Source organism: Festucalex cinctus, chromosome 9, assembly GCF_051991245.1.
Source record: "Festucalex cinctus isolate MCC-2025b chromosome 9, RoL_Fcin_1.0, whole genome shotgun sequence".
Taxonomy (NCBI): Eukaryota; Metazoa; Chordata; class Actinopteri; order Syngnathiformes; family Syngnathidae; genus Festucalex; species Festucalex cinctus.
In genome coordinates, this window is record NC_135419.1 from 6,534,498 (window position 1) to 6,557,138 (window position 22,641).

At 40.4% G+C, this 22,641-nt stretch overlaps 1 protein-coding gene across 1 annotated transcript; it reads right to left on the reverse strand.

The window, feature by feature from the left end:
- Positions 1-1,828: 1,828 nt before the first annotated feature.
- On the reverse strand, positions 1,829-20,821 carry LOC144025926 (neuronal acetylcholine receptor subunit alpha-3-like). The gene is made up of 7 exons (XM_077532326.1): positions 20,550-20,821; positions 7,811-7,950; positions 7,683-7,727; positions 7,456-7,565; positions 6,820-7,027; positions 5,729-6,730; positions 1,829-3,624 (listed from the first exon to the last, which is right to left on the reverse strand). The coding sequence occupies exons 1-7, from the start codon at positions 20,605-20,607 to the stop codon at positions 3,499-3,501; spliced, it is 1,689 nt and encodes a 562-aa protein (XP_077388452.1). The 5' UTR covers positions 20,608-20,821; the 3' UTR covers positions 1,829-3,498.
- Positions 20,822-22,641: the final 1,820 nt, after the last annotated feature.

A 22,641-nucleotide genomic window follows, 5' to 3' on the forward strand; every position in this document is an offset into this window, starting at 1 on the left:
TTTTTAACTCGACTCCATCCACTCTCTAGCAAGTAATCCCCGTGCAGCCAGGTCCTGCCTCACATCGACACAAACATACGTTGACGCTCACACTTTCCATTTCTCACTTCGCAGGTGTCGTGCAGTCTCCACATACACACAGAAAAGTGCTGCACGCAAAGGGTGGGGGGGATTTAATGTGACTGGCCGAGTTGCTGAGAGCCACCGGGTGGGCCCATTTGAAGGCAGGCTGCGATCGGACTTGAGGGGGGGATTTGTGTCTATAACCACCAAGAAGCTTGAATGTGTGTGCGAGTGTCAGTGCTGACAGGCACATTCGGGCTGAGCTGTGACCACCGATAGACGGAGGCAGAGAAGAAGAAGAAAGTGATGTGCTCTTGCAATAGAGAGGACACGAGGAGTTCACTTTTCCAAAGCACATCAACTTGTTTAAAGTGGGTGAAATCCAGAAGTGATCCAACATCATGATGCAGAATTTGCAGCAACAAATACAAGCGTACGGTACGATAACTGTGAGCAAAAATATTGTGGTATCACGTTATTAAAATTGTTATTTTTAAATATATATATATTTGGGTACTGAGATTGGCTGGCAACCAGTTCAGGGTGTACCCCGCCTACTGCCCATAGCCAGCTGGGATAGGCTCCAGCACCCCCCGCGGCCCTTGTGACCCTTGAGCAAGTGGTTCAGAAAATGGATGGATAGATGGATATTTGGGTAAATAAAAACAGCTTTTTTTTTTAGGAAACATGCAACATGTTCAGTTTAAAGAAATAAATGTTGCCATTCTGTTTTAATTCTTCTTAGCAAGCCAGTGTCCCATCGCTGGTGAGCTATTTTTAGAACAGATCCCAGTTACTCGTATTGTCCTTGGGGACATGCTGGCTCATACACATGTTCAGTTTTATTTATTTAGTTATTTTTGTTTTTCTAAGGGAGGGGTGGGGCCCTTGTCCCTTCTTCCCTTGGCTGCCCTTTTGTAACCATTCTATAATAAGAACTAGAAATTAGAAGAATTGGAAATTGACATTCATTTCATGTGATTTTAAGGGAAAATGCTATTTTGGGTAATGTAAGTATTTCTTTAAAATTTTCTGTCATAGTCACGTAGGGGGGGTCACGTATCAAAAGTGCTAATAGTCTGTCAGTACTTGGTATCAGTATTGGTGACTACTCAAGAGTTGAGTATTCGTTCTGGTATCAGTCTGAAAAACAAGTGTTATCAAAAATCACCACAAAAGGTAAATGCAGCAATAAAGTTCCAATTCATCTACGTTGGTGCTGAATTTGACCAGCTGAATCACTAATTTATCACATGACACATCATTATTGGCATTTAATACTATTTTTAAAAAAAAGGTGTAGGAATGGACCAACTTTATACAAAACACCAAGAAAAGACTGAGGAATTTATGTTAATTAATCAAATTGATGATCTGAATACTGAATCAGCAACTCTTTTCACTTGGACTGTGGCTTACATTTAGTGTTTAATTAAGGCTGTATATGAGTTCTACCACTTGGATATTATATGCAATATTCAAATTTGTAAAATACTTTGCGCATAATCAAAAAGTGTAATTTATTAAATATAATGCAGCCCTAACACTGACTAAAGAGCGAAGCAAGACCTATTTCATACGCTTTCACTTGAGTGCAGCTTGGTGTAATTTTCTCTCATTACTTAGTCACTGTAGCTAATGCTATGTGATGCTTGAAAAACCTAATGGAGTTGATAATGTGTTTTCGAGGAGAGATTCTTGATATTACAGTGGACTTTACTCTCTTCTTACAGCAGAACTCCAACAAACTGACAAACAATTTTTTCCCCCCCAAAGTTTAATTTCCATGATATAATACAAAGTGTTTCTATACATGAGTTTCTTGTGCCGTAGTAAATTCCACTGTTCCTGCTTCTACTCCTTGTGATGATGATGCGAACCAATATAAAGATAAAGCCTCAGCCGTGTGTCCTGTTCCCCGCCCATGCATTTCTGTATTCCACAAACATTTCTACAAGGATACAGAAGGTGTTTGAAAATAAAGAAACAGCAGGCAGTGTTTCACGTGATCCATTTGTCAGAAAGAAGCACAGAACCTCAATAAGAAAGATCATGCTGTAAATTTCTCAAAAGTAGATTGTCTCTCGTTGATACTAACTTTATATTAGGACATCATTCTGTCTTCTGAAGACAGTGTGTGTGCTTTATAATATTTATTTGATGTGTTTCTAAAAAAAAAAAAACACCTTTGACCCTATTCATGTGTGAATATATGAGAAAATGACAATAAATTGAATTAATTACTGTGCTTATTTCAATAATTACCCCAAAAATTGTATATGAAAAGTACTTAGTCATCTTGACTCTTATATTCAATTTCAGTGAACTTTTATCCATTGGTACCTTGACATACGAGTGACCTGACTTCCGAGGTTTTCGAAACATGAGCCGTGATTTTGTGCTTTGACTTGCGAGCAAAATTTGAGCATTGTATGGCAGCAGTGTACTCAAACTCAAACTCACGTCACAACAAGTTATATTACACATAACTGACAACAACCACCTACAGTGCATACAAAATGCACGACATAGACGGACTAACAAATAGCATTGGTGTTGCAGTGCTTTAACACTTTATGCAATGTATTCTGAACAGAAACGGTGGGGCAAGACATGGACAAGATGGACAATAGTGCAAAGAATGACTAAAATTAGCAGCTTACTTGGTTAGATATGAAACGCTTCTTGTGCGCCTCTATGTTTTTCTGTATTCAATCATGTCACAAATTGTATGTTTTTCTATAGTACAATATTATCAAGTGCTGTTTTTCTTAAGAAAAAAACATTACAAAAGTATGTGTTGAGTTTTTTCAGAGGCTGGAACGGATTAATAGCATTTCCATTCATTTCAATGGGGAAAGATGATTTGTGATATGAATGCTGTGAGAATTTAACTCGTATGTCAAGGTGTCACTGTATAAAAGTATTATAATCCTTAAAATATCAGAGAGATCTACAGTACAAGAATAAGACCTTTCAGGGTTAAAATATCAGACTGGTGGCCAAATCCTATGCAGCAATTATGACCACAATGTTTATACAGTACTGTACCATAACAATAGCTGAGAGGACATTTTGACAGAAAATAAATGAAAAGGAGGATAGACATCCATGTGCCTTCGGGAAGACAAGGTGACATTACTGGCATTTGAGGACAAACTCATCGAAAAGGACAGCAGATGTTATTCTGTAACAAACAGTTATAGGGGAAGTACACTAGATGGCTTGCGTGCACATCAGTGGGGCGAGGCACGGGGTGATTGAGGAATTCTGGGTAAGTCAAGTGTCGGGATGTGCAGTTGACGGCGAGAGGTGATGACTGAAGAGGGCCGGGGAGGAACAAGAGAGGGGAAAGAAGACGACAGTCCGACGTGTGATGTGAAAGACCTGCAGGTGAGTTCTTTTCCCCACAGTGGCGACCAGCGAATGTGTCTTTCATTTAAAAAAGCTGATGAGCGGCTGGAGGAAGAGCCCGAGTGTTCCCAGCACACACACCGTCACAAACACCCACAGGAAGATCCTGTCAATGACCATCGCGACGTACTTCCAGTCGTCTTCCACCTATAGAGGACAAAAGACCACATTAGAGGCAGCTAGTTTTACACTAATACATACTCACAGCAATTAAAATAACAAAATACAAATTACCGTATTTTCCGCACTATAAGGCGCACCTCATTATAAGGCGCACCTTCAATGTATGACATATTTTACAAATGTTTCCATATATAAGGCGCTACAGTCGAGGCTGGGGTTACGTTATGCATGCATTAGATGGTGCTGTGCTAAAGGGAATGTCAACAAAACAGTCATATAGGTCAGTCAAACTTTATTAATAGATTACAAACCAGCTTTCTGACAACTCCATTCACTCCCAAAATGAATAAACAGCTGTTTTATTATTTTCTCTGAGGTAAAGTATTAGTATTAGCTAGCGATCCAAGACGGCGGGATCTTCTGCACATGCGCGTCACCGATCGTGCAGGGTCACCGATAGCGTCTTGACAGCGAGACCTGTTGAGGCTCAATATTGATCCATATATAAGGCGCACTGGATTATAAGGCGCAAGGTCAGCTTTAGAAAAGATTGAAGGCTTTTAGGTGCGCCTTATAGTGCAGAAAATACGGTATATTTGATCGCATTTGACTACAGTTCGGCATTCGCCTGTTTGCTGAGCTTTTTGGAAACCTATCCTCAGTTTTTGATGAAAAACTAAACATCTACCAGCGTGCCGTGACAAATTGTGCTCAACTTGCACCTTCTGCACTAGCAGAGATAGACATAACCTCAACCAATAAAGCAATTCCCCTCCTGTGAAACTGGGACAACACATGTGGACCAAACAAATGTCAAGCTACTGAGGTGGCTGCGCATGTAAGCCTATAATTTGTTTTTAGCACAAGCTACAGTATATTGCTATGCGGTCAAAGCCTGTGCGTGCATGTTTGTGTGCGTGTGTGAGTGCGTGTGCTTCTGGTCTACCCTTTGATCATTCAGGTGTGTGCAATCGGATCAAGGCTGCCGTGGCCGTAATGCTATTGTTGTGCCCAGACAGGAGCCTGCACGGCTATTCTTCACCGCCAGATCGCGGCGTCACAAAGAAAAGACGGCGCAACAAACATATCAGGCCCATCCAGAGTGTGAGGACGAGATAGGAGAAGCCTTCCAACAAGGAGCTTTACTCTCCTTTTATAGCCCCATGCTAACACCCTCAGCATAGACACACATGGAAAGTACAACGGGGGGGTTGACTCAATCTTTCTGGTCCTCTAATGTATGTATAGATCAAAATGTAACTTAAAAATAGTCTGCACAGTTCATAAAGTTTATATAATGGCAACAGTCTGACTCTGATCTGTTTCTTTTATTTACAATGGTATTTTCTGAAACTATGAATACGGCAAACAGATCATAAACAAACAGATTGCGTTCAGCCTTTAAAGAGGAAGTCAACCGTAAACATTTCTTGATTGACAATAATTTGTTATGTGTGACCTCACTAGTCTAAACATGACATTCTTATTAATATAACATTTGTGGAATATGAGTTATGGAGCAAAATCCAGTCATTTTTATCCTTCTCGGGGCGGCCATTTTACCACTTGCGTTCGACTGAAGATGACATAGCAATTGCTCAGGGCTCAGGCAATGACCAATCACAGCTCGTCTTGTTTTCTGAAACTGAGCTGTGATTGGTTGTTAACTGAGGCCTGAGCAACTATTTTCAGCAAATGGCAAAATGTCCACCTTCTGATATTAGACTATAGTGGGGCGGCATTGAAAATGTTTGGGTCAAGAATTTGTTTGGGATTGACTTCCTATTAAGATTCAATTTGCATCATTCGCTCTTTCCCTTTTCAGTTGTCACTTGATAAAATAAAGTGATTCATTTGAAAATTAGTTTTGAAATCTAACAAAACATGAAATATTGTATATTTACTTATTTATGTATATATTTATTTAATTATTTATTTAATTATCAAAGGTGGCTGCGGGATCATTTGATGCATGTAGTCGCAGTCCAGACTGATGGTGATATGGCTAATATAGAATGTTTTCTTTTTTGTGTGTTATATTTCAACGCAAACAACAAAGTAACAAGTTATATGAAAATGTTTTGATTGCCAATTTAAAATGGTAAGAATAAATATTTGATCATCATACCTCTTTGGCTTTGTTGCGAGTCCTCATGTTCTCGGCGATGTATTTCACGCTCTCAATGGCCTGCTTGACCTCAGGCGAAATGACAGAGAATGCCACGACGGCGTTCACTTGAGAGGGCGAGTTCAAGGCCCTTGGCAGTTTGGGCAGCTCTGACTCTGGGGGTCTCTGGGTCTGAGGGCCCTGTGACGAAGGTGGCACCTTAGGAGGAGGAACAGGTGTCGGAACCTCCTTGCCTCTGTAGGGACATCTTCTGTTCATATCCCGCTTATTGTCGCGGTTCATCTCACCATACTCGATACAGTTCATGGAGCCACCCACTGATGAGGCCCCTCCTCCACCCGCCCCACCATCCAGCGGCGGGCACGCCACGCCCCCAGTGATACCCCCAACGCTCACACTTCCTGACCCGCTTCCGACACTGTTCTTTCTCTTTTTGTTCCCGCCGCTGCTCCCTCCTCCTCCTCCCGTCGCCGCTGCGACGCTGGGAGTCGACGAGCCGCCTTGGTCGATCGGCCGCCTCATCAGCATGACCCTCGGCAGCACCCCGAGGAACACGGACCGTACCCACTCGGGCATCGTGTGAGTCATGGGGGTGCGGTAGTGAACGTTCAGCACGAACACGGTGATGACGATGCTGAGCGTGACAAAAATCATGGTGAAGAGGAGGTACTCGCCGATCAGCGGGATGACGAGCGACGTGGACGGGATGGTCTCCGTGATGACCAGCAGGAACACGGTGAGGGAAAGGAGGACGGAGATGCACAGGGTGACCTTCTCGCCGCAGTCGGACGGCAGGTAGAAAACCAGCACGGTGAGGAAGGAGATGAGAAGGCAGGGGATGATGAGGTTGATGGTGTAGAAGAGCGGCAGGCGGCGGATGTAGAAGGAGTAGGTGATGTCTGGGTAGATCTCCTCGCAGCAGTTATATTTGATGTCGTGCTTGTAACCGGGTGCGTCTATGATCTCCCATTCTCCGCTTTCCCAGAAGTCTTTGAGGTTCACCTAAACGGAAACCGCAAGTTGTTTTTCGGTGTATAAAATGGTGCACAAGATGAATGATTTGACATCATAGAATTTTGGGATCTTCATACCTTTGAGCCAATGAGCACCAGGTCAATCTTGGCCTTGTCGTAGGTCCATGAGCCAAATTTCATGGAGCAGTTCTGGTAGTCAAAAGGGAAGTAGGTGATGTCCATGGGGCAGGAGGATTTAAAGATAGCCGGAGGAACCCAAGTAATGGTGCCGTCAAATTTCAGCAGAGCCTTGGTCTTGTCCTCCACCAGAAAATCCCCCACAGCACTAGAAGAGAGCATCCCCAAGAAACCCAAATGTCATTTCACGTAAAGGTCTTCAAAACATTTAACTAGAAAGGTCAGCACACGGTGAGCTAAATACGAAAATGAGGCCTTTTGTTTATTTAAATGCTTTAGTAAAGTAAATCCACTTCAGCAGATAGAACAAAACATGCAATAACTGAGAGCATTGTGCGATCTAATCAGGTTGGAGTCTGTTCTGTCTAAAAATGGAAAATGAAAGATCAAGCCATCGCTCCTTCTGCAGCCTTACATGAGACAACCATGAAAATTTCACTTTTCAATTTCAGTCACAACTAGAGTCAAACAGAAAGTAGGTGCATCAACACATGCAGTGAACCTTCAATTAATCCATGTCATCAATCAAATGACAAAGATGATCAAAACATCAATCTACTGATGAATCAAACTTACTTGTTGTACAAAACAATGTCCGGCCTCCATATCTTATTGGATGGAACTCGGATGAACTCAATTCCATCATACTCAACTGGTGCCCATTTTAGTTTGTAGTCATTCCAAACCTAGACAGAAGGGAAAAAAAACAACAACAACAACAACAAAAAACAATGTTTTTTGTTGCTGGATTATATGTCAACAGACAGGAAAAACATTACAAGTGACCCATGAATGCAACTCACATGTCTCAGCCACAGATTGGTTTCCATTATTTGGTTTACTTCATCCTGACAAGAAAATGTTTGTTATGTACCCTCATAAACCATATTTTCGCTTTTCCTTCTCAGAAGGTTGTGTAATTTCCTCTTACCACTTTGACCAGTTGCGATATGGACACCTCGAATTCCACCGTGACCGGATCCGACACATTCTCCACTGGTCGGATGAACTGGTTGTACCTTCGGAATAACCTCCGAAATAAACGGTCCTCTGCTTTGGATGCAAAACAGCCTAATGAAAGAAATGCAAAAACAGTTTGAACAACACTGATCAATTGGAAATACAGTATGTAGTCTGACGGACATTTGAAATACAATCATGTCAATGTTTTCCACTAAGTGCAGCAGTTTGTCTCTGTAAATGCATTTGACTTTTAGAAAAAGCATCTACCGGTAAATGATGATTATTGTTAAAATAATGAACAATCAAATTAATGCACATGCAGACATTTGTAACTCAGGTCGATATGTCGCAGTATCAAATTATCTGAAGCTTGAATATCATGTTTCAGTAAAAATAAAAGAACTGGTGGAAGTCCGATCACAAGTTTTCAATCCGGGTCATGGCACCAACTAAAAAGTTGTGATTGAGGGAGAGAAATGTCGTGACTGTTGCATGTGAATGTAAAATTCACAAACCGATACAAGATTTAACACGAAATAGTCATACACCTTAAATTACTGACTTGACTTCCAGATTAGCAAGAGTCAACAAAAAAGGACTTTGGTGTTTAAAGATGTCACGCCAATAAGGGATTGCAAGCCAAGCCGTGCAGAATCTGCATGACTTCATGCCAAAAGGAATTGTCAAATATGTAAAGAAAACTACAGACTCCTTTAGTCATAGTCGTATTATCAGACCGGACTGAAGGTCACATTGTGGAAAAGTGCCAGGAGTAACACTGCTGCATGGGATGGCATACAGACCCCCTCACGCCTGTCCGAGCAGAAAATGTTGCCTCGCTTGGGACAGTGAACACTCACACCACCAGCACACTGCGCCAGTGTCCTAACAAAGCTCCAAAGCCTCCAAATAGACAAAACATGAGTCATCAACATTAGAGTTTTGATCATCCATCGACATGCCCATTAGCTCCAACATGATTCATGATGGAAAATATGGAAGATTTGTGAGGTCAGCAATCACTTCTAAGTTCTAACCAAGCATGCCTTCCCAAACTTTGCATTGTGTAATGTGTTGCAACAGAAAATGACCTTGCCTCAGTTCAGCGTTACAAAGTCAATCTAAGCAAACATACAGTTAGAAAATAACAAATTATTAAGTCATATTACTTAAAGGTCGATGCTTCCACCCAGGCTTTTAAGCTGAACACACAATTCAACCCCATCCCAAATTCAGGACTTCAACCTGTGCTTCCTGTGCTGCACTAACCACTATATAAATGGAGGTGAAGTGCCCATGTACGCGCAAAAAGCTACATTCCCATTCACCATAGAATAAATAAAACATGCAGCTTTCATAGGCTATTTTCTTCCATGGCTTCAAAACAGCACTATGCGAGGCATGTTTAAACCCATTGATCGTATTATCATTATTAATCCTCGTAGATTTTCAGTGTGGAAAAGTGGTGCGTACGTTGGATTATTGTTAACCAGCATTTTTACAACGCTATAGGTAGCTATTAATAAACAACAAATGCACATAAAGCTGAGTCTACCGAGGCCTATACTGTCTCAACTTTAGACAACTTCTTTATGACTTGAGACTCTAAAACTCATAAAGAAGTTGTACCTTTATTGCCCTTCGGACTACACATGATGACGGAATGTGGACATCCTACATTAAAAGCTGCATTGTGCTGTGTGCATCAGGCTCTTGGCTTGTGTTTCATTCTGACCTGTCCAGGGAAATAACAGAGCTGATTTATTTGAAAGGTTACCTTACTGACACTTCAATCTGAAGTGTTGTGCGAAAGATTAAAGGGTAAGACAGGAGGGAAGCTGAGAAAACAAGTATTTCGATGCAACGTTGAACAAGAATGTCGTACCTCTTGGGGGGGGGGGGGGGGGGGTAACCTCCCATAACAGGGACGCGTGATTAGGGGCCAGAGACTTACCTGCATCCTAACGAATATGTGCTTTATATTGATTATTATTATTTATTTATTTTAATCCAATAGTGTCCATGATTTCATCGTTAAACTTGCTGAGTTTATTTGAATTCCCTGTACAAATACGTACAGTATATAGGAGAAATGCTAAGGGTAGCAGCCTGTTTCTGTCTGTTCACAACTCCAATATTTTCTGATCAATAAAACTGCAGATTTGGGTAAAAAAAAAAATAAGCGCATGAGGTGAGGTAGACAGTACTTTGCCACATGTTGGCAGACTTAGCATTAGGTCTTCGCAGGCAATTGCTTGGCCCAAACATTTAAAGTACCCCCAAACATCTCATTGGGAAACAAAATAACTGTAATTATGTTTTTTTTTTTCTATTAAAAAAAATAATAATATTTTAGTTTTAATTTGCATGGTTAAGCACACCAGAATGCTTAATGCTTAATGCTTGGTTTCACAATAAAATGTACAATAACATAAGTGTTTATACTCTTGTTAATATAAAAATGGAAAAACATGTCAAGCTAATAGAAATATGGCTGCATCTTTTCATTGATACACTAATTTCATAATAATTCATAAAATTCAGTTAAAATTAAAAAGATGTACTGTATTGTAAAAACATGTGTGATATTCGTTTGTGTTGATTATTTTTCTGCCACTAGATGGCACAATTGCATTTGTAAGACGAGCTAAGAGCTATGTAATCTTTATCATGAAGCACCTTGTGAAATTGTGTACATTTTTAAAATGGCAAAATACAACTTGACCCCAGTCTCCACAAATATATGCATTATTATAAAATTTATTACTGGTAAATTTTGACGTGGATGTGTCTGCTGCTTTGCGACTGGCTTTGCAAGTAAGGGGCGGTTATTAATCGTGCGTTAAAAAATAGTTGTGTTAAAGGAACAGATTAACCCAAAATTAACACACTAATTTTGACACCCCTACTAATGATAAATATAAATTAAGTCCTAAAACCTTGTAGTCAAACATATTGGGTTTCTGGGCAACAACAACAAAAAAAGTATGAAAGAAGTTATCCATGACTTTAAATTTTACACTTCACTAGTATTTATATTTATGTTGTGATTTTTTGTTTGTTTGTTTGAATGTGTTTATCTCACATAGGTGATTTGAAACTTTTCTTCAATTTATGCATGGGAAAAGTTAATAATAAAATGGCTTTCCAGAAGTTTCCTTCGGGTCACTGCAGAGGTGAGCTGAGTCTTCCGGAGTAATGAAACAGTCGCCCTCCTGAGACACTCGCGCAATCTCACTGCTTGCTACCTGCTTTTAAAACACTCGGTGCACTCTCACAACCTTGCCTAAGCTTCTAATTGGGTGAGGGGAAAGCAGAGCAATTATAATCAGTCAATTAATTGGACCTTGTGTTCACTGTTGAAAAACAAGTTCAGCTGTGTGTTTTTTTTTCCTCCACTGCAACTTTGATTCTCATTATTCCCTCTGACACAAAGTACATAAGTAGTCATTAAGAAAAAAAAGTGAATTATAACCTTTGGCTTCTGTTGAGCTGGTGTCCAACTTTTCCGTCATGGAAGCGTATTTTTCAAGGCTTTTAGAAGGACAGGTTCGGTTCGTGCAACTCTGAGTGTATTCATGAAGCCACGTGTGGCAGCAACACAGTCGCTGGTAAAACATTCATGACTTTAGATGTTTTATGAAGATTTCATAACAGCTCAACGTGATTCAGTGTGACTGAGCTCCAGATAAGATCAAGAGCAATTTAAACAACCTAAAAGTGGGTTTAAAGGGGAAAAGGAGTATTATATGAGGGAAACACGGTAAACTGATATTTTCAGGTTTCTTGGTCTTTTTGCTCTGCTGAGCACAGACCGTTGGATCTGAGAGAGGGAGGGCTGCATGCATTGTGGGAGTGGTCACAGCCAACTTCAATTATGACCAATCAAAGTGACTCCTCTCGTTCCCTTTAACTCTTTGACCACCAAAAACATTAAATAACGATTAGTAAAATCACAAAGTATGCCGCCATAAACATTAAATGAACTCACCTACGTTGTTGTTGTTTTGTTTTGTTTTAATCAATCGCCAGTGCAACAACGTCTAAGTGCAGCGCTGCCGGGTCAATGAGTTGTGGAATCAAAAACACCCACTAACTATGGCCAGTAGATGGCAGCATTGCATCTGTTTTCAATGGCCTGCCAGTGTATGACATAACAATCTGATGAATTCTGATGAAATAGAACGTTTTCAAGGATGTAAATGGTCAAAGCCTTTGTAACATTCAACCACATTCACAGAGCGTCACTAAACAAAAAACATTAGTGTCAAAATCACTGTTGTGGAGAAAATGTATCTTTTCACAAAAAGCCCGTTTTCTCCTTATCTTTTCAATTTTCGCTCAATCTCATTCAAATTATGGAATAAGTTGAAATGTACATTTTTTGTAATGAAAGAATGGAATGCAATCTTTCATTTGATACCCACATTGTATATGTAGTAAAAGCACATAAGATGAGTTAAAATGCTCAAAATCACCTGGCACTGCGGGTGTTTTTTTATATTTATATTTATATAATATATATTTATATTTATATTATTTGATAATGTGTGGCAGTAAAAGAGTTAAATGCAGTACACCAGTTGCGCACTAGATTCTCGACAATTCAACGACACTATGCTGCAGAGAGATCGGTCCCTCAGATTGGCAACCGTGGGGCAAGCCATGTACTAATATGAAAATCAGTATACGTGACATTTATTCCAAGAAATACGAAAATAGAGCCTCCACAGTTCACTTTCTTCGGTCCAAATCAGCCTGTGGTATGTTTCTCTAGCCCTCTAAAATTAGCCATGAATGTGAGTGTCATGAATGTGCCCCGTGATTGGCTAGCGACCGGTCCATGGTGTAGCCTATCTATTTCATTCAAAGTCAGCTGATATAGGCAACAAGTGCTATAGAAAATGTATGCGCAGATGACACCTGTTATTAGAAAATAGTGCCTTGACTAACTCGAAGTCTTGACAAACCTGCTCACATTTCTGAAGCTTAGACTGCATAATCACAAACGTTTTTGTTCATCAAAATGAGCTCGGCAGAAACCGACGTGGACGTGACGACAAAGTCTTTGTTCTCGGGCGAATGAAAACGAGGAGCAGTCACGCGTGTTCGGCCTCAAATAGCCGCAATGATTGAGAATTAGCCAGTGTGCCTCCATATCTCATGGCTCCAGGAACCCAAAGAGCCAAAGCCTGTGGGAGGCTCTTTGATCAGGCATGTGCTTAACTGGATGAGGCTGGGAGCCAGTGCTGGACACTCTGAAGAAACTAATTACCCTCCAATAATACACGGTTGACAGTGTGCATTCGTGTGTGTGAAGGTGTGTGCGGACAAGAGCAAAAGGGGGACGGTGTCAACAGTGACGAGGTTTTGAGGCTTTTTGATGTCCTGCTTGTGACGTTGAATGACGTAAGGTGCTTCAAACGACTCCTTTCAACACATGGTCCATGCATGGGGCATCCTATGTGCTCCTGTGTGCTGGTTGGGGGCGTTGTGCAACACACATGCTCTCACCTTTGCCTCGAACAGCATGTGATTTTTGTTTCAGTGATGCATGAAATTCAGTGGCCTCTTGCCCACACGCTTTCTTTCATCTCTGAGGATGTGGGAGTTGATGTCTGATTCACTGAGACTGTTAATTTATCATACAAACATGACATATATACAAGCCAAAGTATGTTTGGAACTCAGAAAGAAATGAAGTGATTTTTTTGTTTGTTTTGTTTGTTTTCTTCATCCCCATCAAGCCTAAACCATTAAATACTATTATTGACAAATAACTAATATTCTTAATACAAATAAGACCCTTTATTGGGCTTTCTGAAGAAAATAAAATCTAAAAATAAATTTTCACACATAGTAAGACTTTCCACTGTACATATGATGTACGTTTGTAACACAAAGGCAAAGTCTCCCGTTTTCGCTCAGGAAAATGCACTTTATAAATACAGCATGTATAGCCACAAATTCCTTCTCAATCAACACCTCTGGGATTCTGTTAATGTATGGTGGTGATTTTTTCCTAAACCTCCACTCCCCCCTGTATTTTGCGATTTTGTGTTTGTTCTGTCAACAACGGGACGTTTCTGTGAACAGACAGTTGTTTAACCCTCCAGCCAATCGCAGCAGAGCGGGGAGGTGTGTGTGTGTGTGTGGGGGGGGGGGGGGTTGGGTCAGTCACTGTCGCCGGACGGGGCCAGGCGAATTTGTCGGCTGCATGACGTCACTCCCACGGCAACTTGACAGCACGCACAGATTTTTATTTTTTTTTTTTCACTCACTCACTCGCGAAGTGCTCACCAAAACAGCTTTAGACCGATTTGGGAAGAGCATTTGAGTAAAAATGCACATTTTGTGTAAATAGAAATGTCTTGGATCTTTGAGTTCAGCACATGAAAAATGGGAGCAAAAACAATAGTGTTACATTTACTGCATATTTTTGGTCAGTATAGTTCATAGTAGGCCTATACACCTTTATGAAAACAAAAAAGTACACAAACACTCAAGTATCATATGATACTTGAGTCTTTCATAATTGAATTCTGCAATAAATGTGCATAAGTGTTATGAAGTCATACAAAAAGTAAGGTCAGATCAGGAAAGAGAACAACACATGGCACGGAAAAAGACAGATGTACATTTTTGGGGGTGTTTCATCTCCAGTGAACACAGATAGACGTGTTGGATGAGCTGAGCAGAACAAGAGCCAAGAAGCCTTCCAGGTAAAATGTGAGGTGGGAGCACAGTAAAGGGAGAGGGGGGCTTCGGGGGTGGGGGGCATCATTAACAGAACACAGAGAGACACAACTTATGATGGACACAAACAAATATGATGAAGCGAGTTTAAAAAACATCCAAGGTCACCAAACCTGTCATTTTCGTTGCCATTACAGGCAATTATGAACATTTTTGTCTGGAAAATGGATGTTGCTTTCGCAGACATCCGCAATTAGCAATCATCGCAATGTCGTGATCTTTTGGCCATTTCGCATTTGTATGAGACACGGCAGACTATTATTTGGTAATTGGTCATTTATAATAGTTATTAGAATCCCACAAGGGGGAATTGAAGGGGTACATTGGGACCTCAGAGGGCAAACAAAAGCTATTCTGGGATGCTGGTCACCCTTTGATGGGATGGTTTTCTCACTTTTACATAACGTATAATATGTATTATCCTTCATGATGTATATTCACTGTGTTACAATGTTATTCTTCAATTTTTGTTTACAAAGTTGTAAAGATTCTTGATTCACAATAGATTTTGGAACACTTTAATTAAGCATCACTAATCCAGTTGTAAAATCAATTTTACAGTATATACAGCTTGTATGAAAATCTTTTTTAGGGCCATTAATAAAATGAAACAATCAATTGCAAAAACCTAAATACAGTAGTGAGTGTGCCTTCTTATGCTATCTATATAGCTACATATCTTAAACTATATTCATATACCATTCCTCAACTTGAAAAGTCATGAATGTATGAATGATTGATGAATGAATGATTGCCTGTATACCAGAAGCTGAGCACAGTGTGCAAAACAAACAAGCTTCATGACAATGAAAATTGGCACTCCAGAAGTAAAGTTCGGATTCAAACTTCCAACCTTTACACCTGTGATACCAAATGTTCTTAATTAATCACAATGTAAAAAATAAAAATAAAAAAAAACTGGCATGTGCCCAATACTAATCACAAGATTGTATTGCAATCAGTTAAGCACTATTCATATTATTCTGCTAGCTAACGACAACCAATGAAAACGTAACTCGCGCAACAATATCTCCGTTAACTATCGTCAGAATTCACGGTGTGAGAATGGATTCACCATCCGCCGTCTTGGGACGAGAACGTGCTGTACTTGCAGCTGCAGCTAATGTAGTGATCACTGCTAATGTCTTCTCGTCTGCGCAGTGTGTCCATAGCAGAGAAGGCGATTGCACACAACATTAACGAATCATCAGTGCTCACATGAGCGTAACCTGATACCTGAGGTGGGTGCGAAATTACAACCGGGAATGATCAGCTTGCAATATAGACAATGAGATTAATTGAATGTTTGCTAATCCTACATTTTCAAATGTTGATTTTTTTTTAAGTTTGTTATGAAATTGCCCTTTCACAAACAAAACAAATTTGACATTATTTGACAGGGCTGCTCTGAAATCACACCTTGTAAGTTCCAAGTTGTTTATTTGCAACTTCCCGCAATTCTTGAATGCAACACTGGCTGTGTGTGTTCATATCGTAAGAGGTGCAATGTATTTAATTCAATCCATGGGCGGTAGAGTGAGATGTCTGCTTCTGCCTGCGGTTGTAATTCAGAATGTGCGTACGCGAGTGGCGTGGGTGGGGGTAGGAGCGAGGGGTCTCAGTGGCAATAATCATACGGCAATCGTGCCGCGCAGATCCTGCAGCCCCCGCTTGGCCCTTAAGCCACGCGCAACCACACGCGTTCTCACTGATTGCCTGTCAGACTTCAATGCAACTTTATTACATCTGGGAGCGAAACCGGAGAGTTGCTTGCTAGCATCGAACTCGCGGGAGCATTTAAGTCTGGCGCAAGAGCAAACGCGCTTGGTGACGCCGAGGTGCAAGGAGACATCTCTTTGCAAGCACATCGAAACAACACAGGCGTAGTGTAAACAAAGCTGCTCAGAGGGAGAAAGTTAGCTAAAGGTGATGATGATACGTGAAGGGCAAGTAAAAGCAGTGCTCCAGCCATCCAGCAGGTGGCACTGTGTCTTTCACTTCAAGCCACCATTCATTACAAGGCAAATTGTGAATTTTTATATACACAGAAAAAAAGCCAATTCCTGAATTGACTCTCACAGACTAGATTTTCAATACTTTTTCAGAGCAGCTTCACTTTTCAGTGTTAAATCAATATTTTTAAAATAGTGAAAATGTTTCACACTGGGAGAGAGTAAATTTTTAACAAGGGTTAGCCCGATTATCGGCTGGGTCGATTATCGGTATTTTGGCATTTTGACAAATATTGGCATCTGCCTTTTTACGAATCTGAACTCCGATCAAGCCGATATCTCACTGAGCGGTGAATAATTGCGAACGTAGCGAATTTAGGGTTTTCATCAGGACTTGTAAGATGTTCAGAGACAATTTTGACTTGTTGCAAAGACATTTTGAACATATTCAGACAGTTTTTCACTGTGAAGATCTTTTGAAACCTTTTACGAACCTTGACGAAAACCCCAAATTAGCTATCTTTGCATGCATTTGTCGCTCAGTGAGATACGGGGAACGCTAATTGGTGGATTGATTTAAATTTCCACTTTATTAAAAAATGATGCTGACATTGGGAACTCCGGACACTTTTTATTTAAAAAAAATAAATTAAATTAAATAAATTAAGAAATTATGTTGAAAGTTTGGAAAATGTCATTCTAATAATAGTATTAATATTTTTTAATTTAGCTTAACACATGCTGATGATGACCCTGGAAGCTCCCTGCAATTATTTATGTTTATAATTAAAAGAAAAAGTATAATACGTTTTTTTTGGGGGTTTTTTTTCTTTAAGCTAATATTTGATCTTTTACTACAAATGAATATCGGTTTTGAAATATTGGTTGTTGGTCTCCTTGACTACTAATAATCAGTATTGGCTTGAAAAAAAAAAAAAAAAACATATCGGTCTCACTATTTTGCACTCACTGAGCTGAGTTAAGGATTAACTTTTCTCGGACACTTTTTAAAGTTGACTCCTAACAGGATTGCCATGATTGTGATTTGATTCACAGTACCCTGTCAGTAAACCTAACCACTGAGTTATCTGGCCACATGACATGTTGGACGTTATTAATATATTTAATATGACGTTAGCCTGTCACTGACGGAAAAACACCTTTCAGCTTCCGAGTGCTTTATGAAACAATGCCTCGAAAAAATACGCAGACTAGAAAGGATATTGATCGAATTCTAGGTGAAATAACACTTACTCTGAACCATTTAACTCTGAACATATTACAATTGAGAGTTAAATTTAACTCTGTAATTTTAATACTAACAAGCCAAAAAAAAAAACATTACTCAACTCAACTGAACTTAACTTTATTTATAAAGCGCTTTAAGAACAGGTATTGCTGTATACAAAGTGCTGTGCATAAACATAAATATCAGTTTTGCAGTAAACAAGAACAAAGCAAACATTTTGAAGTGCAATGCAAGTTTTTGTTCAAGTAAATACATTAAATGCAGATAACGGGTCAATCCCGAAAGCTCGCACAGATCAGTTTTATGCCATCTTGGCCGGACATCCCTCTAAGCTGCTCCATCAGGCAAACTGCTGTGGGCCGCTAAAACATATTATGCAATTCAGCTGATTTCAATCACTAAATCCTAAACCTTAAGACACTGTCTCATCTTCAAAATTTGCTGACGTGTTGCCACAACCAACCCGCAGGCTGACTTTCTTTTTTGAATGTCATAACTGCCAATATTAGAGCTTTGTATGCCGCGCACCTCCAGTGCCACTAGAGTCCGATTATTCTTCGGAAATAGCTTGATGCAGCCGACTGCAGGTTCAGCGTTTCATCTCTTGTGTTGACAAATTATCCGATCATGGATGGCAGGAGACAATATCCTTTGCAGCACACAATTCAGACCCCCTACTGTGAGGTCCTGTGCGGGTTTTTTCAGGCTGTTATCTGTACGCACAGAAAGGAGGGATTGATCAAAGGAGAGGGCAGAATCTCGTTTTCGTCCTCTCCTTTGCCCTCCTCTGTCAGACTACTTAACTCGGTGTCTTGCGCAATTAGCTATTGTCCGATTCCCTGACATTTCTCCAATGTTGGGGACGTGTTATTTAACGAGCTGTGTCGAAGCAATCTAGCTGAAGCGGAGCTAAGAGAGAAGTCGATCCACGTGCATGCGTCAAGTTCAAGGCTGTGCATGTGATTCATCGTTGTGCACCTGATGACTACAGTGTGACAATGTGAAGCACTTAGCACTACTCCTGAAGGAAGAGGGGCATCGTATTTATTTTTGCACTTTGGGCTTTGAAAGTGAAAAGTTTAAAAATATTTGCACATAACAAAACAGTTATAAGAAATAAAGTGCTTCTGAACTGCGCTGCTCTTCTCTCCTGGGAAAGACTTTGGATCTTTTGGGAGCAAGTTTTAAACGCAGAGGTGCTTTGTATGAGCAGCGATTTCCCCCAACAGATGCAGGAGCTGTGTCACACCCTGCAGTTTGATTGACAAGCTGAAAAAAAAATGTTATTGACAGTCAGAGCACCAAAATGAACACGATTGCTATTCAAGGATCATGTATGATCCAGAAAAATGTTCATTCTGCTCTGGGCTTCCTATTCACTAGAGAAGACCATCTCCTGGGAAATTACCTTCACTTTACTCTGTGAATTCAATGAAATTCAGGATGGTTACCGTATTGAATTACTGAAATGGGTCTCTGGGGAGCCACTTAAGGAAACCATGACAAAAGTAGCTATTTACATTTCAAGCATGCACTAGAAACTGGTGGAATTAGTTACTGGACCCGCTAAGTGGGTGATTAAAAGCCACACATAACGGAACACATTGCATGTCAATTAACGAAAGTCATTTTTACGCAGACAAAGAAGTAATGAGCTCTTCAAAATATCAAATATTTATTCCATACAGCTACGTTTCTGATCTGAGTAGCAGTTGCTGATGCGCTTTCAGCCGTGGATCGAACGGGGGAAAAACAGCTAAACACATGAATACAAAAGGAAAGCACTCGCAGGGAGCAAGGAGCATAACTCTGAAATAACTCATCGGTAAATGGCCAATAGTTTGAGATCCTGATGTCACTCACTTGGCCACGCCCCTTAAAGGCACATTTCAACTTAAGAATACTATAATACTATAGTAAGTGCAGGTGACTTTCATCTTTTTTTAAGTAGTTTATTTCTCTCCATTCATTTTGTCAGGTTTTATTTCATTTTAATAAACGTAAAACAAAAAATATAAATGCAGATTGCATCAAATTTCAACCGTGTTTGTTTTAAGTACTGTGTATGTGTTTTCTGGTCTGGAACATTTTAGGCAAATTTCTTGTAAATTTTCATGGGAATTTGTGGTATTTTGGAAAGATTGGAAAATTTAAAACTTTCCATGGGAATTTAAATGGGAATGAACTGGATATTGATGGAAAGGTATCATGTTTTTTTTTTTTTTTTTTTTTTTTTCATTGGCAGACAAGCATGCAAAATAAAGAGCTCTCCTTGCCCACATGTGATGGCATTACAGTACCTCAATTACTTCACTTCAAGGGAGTAAGACAAAATTTTGGCTCACAAAACAAAAAAAAACAAAAAAAAAAGAAAAACAACCAATCTCATAATTACCTTTTGTAACCAGATCTCACCACAGCCCAACCACATGATATAATATGATGTTTACAAAATTATTTATCATCTACTGATTTGCTGTGAATCAACTGAATCATCATATTTACGACATCCTGTTCAAGTCTGGTTACCAACTACACTCCATCATTTTCTCTTTCTAGTAGGAACGATGGACGCAATTGCACATTTACCTCACTTTGCTTCCACAAACTCAAGTAAAACCGATTCCATCCATGCAAGCAAATGTTTACAGAGGAACTTTTTACAGTGCAGTGCGCGCAATTTGCTACTTTTTGGGGTTGTTTTTTTTGCTCTCTGTGAGTGCAGCAGCATCCAGTGTGAGTGCGCTTACCTTGCGCTGTGAGGAGGACCAGCAGGAGAACGACGCTTGTTTTCCCGGAAAGAATCATGGATGCATCGGGCAATCTGGGATATTCTTCGGGGTTTAAAAAAAAAAATGTGATGGCGATTAGATGGGATGTCCTGGCAAAGTGATCTGCTGCGGACCCCAGTCACTCTTCCGATTAAAGAAGCATTTTTTTCTTTTAGGTTTGGACTCGCGGTGCGCTTCGCCGGACAACTTCGGCGCCTCCCCTCCTTCCTCACTCCCTCCCTTCCTCCTCGGGTCTCTCTCTCTCTCTCTCTCACTCTCTCTTTCTCTCACCCATCGTGACTCAGAGGTGATAAGTTTGCAGTCATGGTTTGCAGGACGCCCAGGGGTCTGTTAAAATGCTCAAGAAGGCGCGTTTCGGGTTGCGTGCGTCTGTTGGTTTGTTTCTGCGAGTATGGCTGCGTTTGCGTGCATGCGCGTAAACATAATTGCACACGCGATTTTATGCAAACTTTGTGAAAGGTTGAGGAAAGATGAGAAAGGAACCTACAGTTCACACTTTAGTATTAGCAATAGAATCAAAGTTAAGTGTCCGTGAGGACGTTTCATGACCACTTTTATTTCACGCCATTCTGCCTTTTCTCCTTCATTTGTTTGATGGTTTGCAAGTTGCAACTAATTTGCAAAGCGAATCACCGCCACTTACAGGACGGGAGCGGAACTTAAACACCTGATTAAAGTTCCCAAATTAATCGTTTTACATCCATCAGTTTTCTCGACTGCTAATACCCCCCATAACAAGCGGTCATTTTTTGTTTGCTCAAAACAGAAACATTTTGATGTCTTGTCTTTCTTCGGTATAACTCGTTCAGTGTGTTTTACAGAACTGCACTAGAGAGCATACGCCGAACTGCACACACCAACAGCTCAACTGGAAATGACCCATTTAGGCACTTAATTGATTTTATGCAAACAGCAATGCTTGGGCAGCTTAAAGCATTAGCAGCTCTGTAATAGTAGAGCCGTGCGGGCTGCACTGTCCATCCCAATCAAATAATGGGAAGCGATAATTGCATAGGGGCACTATGCAGAATGCATTGCATTCATTGTAGACTATTGTGTCTCCTCACAGCTGCTTTGTTAATGTCTGACATGGAAGTCATTTAGAAAGTTGCCTCTTTTTGCATTATATCGTTTTACGTGATCAGGTGTGTGCTTTGACCTCCACTAAACCTCTGACACTGACTCACTGAACAACTGGGGTTCGATCAAACTCAGGTTAAAACCAGTTCAGGGATAAAAAATGAAAAAATCATTTACAGAAACAAATCAAGAATCAAACATTTAACTCGCTTTTCCATGCCAGAGCTACACAGAGTAAATTAATGTTCCCCAACGCAGCTGTAATACATCCGAATGCGTTCATTAACTCATTCACTGCCATTGACGGAAAAAGACGTCAAAGTGATGCATTTTTGCTGGGCTGGCAGTGAATGTGTTAACATGGTTATTTTAACCCACGCATCATACAAAATCATCTGTTTTGCGAAACTCATTTTAGTGCACTGGTGCACCACTTCAAACTGCAACCACAATAATAAACAAATTAAATGAATGCAGCACATCAGTGAATGTATGTGACAACTCTGCCATGCATGCAGAGGAGTCTGGTAGACAAAATAGGAAGTGACAAGGATTTATTTTTTTTATAACATTCACTATCACTGGCAGCTACTTTAACTCTGGATAACCCGGAGGTGAAAGCCAACATGTTGTATCCACTAACAATGTGAGGATATGCGCACGCGGTGCACTTTTATTACGTTTGACACAGCTTTTGCTGCTCCGCCTCGTCACACAAATGTTCACGTCACACTAGTCCCATGTGACAACTGGATCAGTGGTTCTGAGGCAGTGTAAGCTGCTGCATCTCTGTGGCAGCAAGGAGGAGCCTCGCACGTTTCCAGCTGGAAGGTTATCAGACAAGAATCTGACGACCAGTGGAACCGCTCAGTCCTCAATTTTAAGCTCAATTAGTTTTGTCGTAGGGAAGGCGAGCCAGTCAAGGTTGTTGTCAGGGTTCCGGAGGTTGCAAGCTGCGCCGATTACTGTT

Excerpts from the sequence above, each read along its gene's own strand:
- LOC144025926 (XM_077532326.1), bottom strand. The coding sequence starts at position 20,607 with ATGATTCTTTCCGGGAAAACAAGCGTCGTTCTCCTGCTGGTCCTCCTC. Across the intron at positions 7,028-7,455 it reads GACATTGTTTTGTACAACAA|TGCTGTGGGGGATTTTCTGG; the intron begins GTAAGTTTGATT and ends GCTCTCTTCTAG. Across the intron at positions 3,625-5,728 it reads CTCGCAACAAAGCCAAAGAG|GTGGAAGACGACTGGAAGTA; the intron begins GTATGATGATCA and ends TGTCCTCTATAG.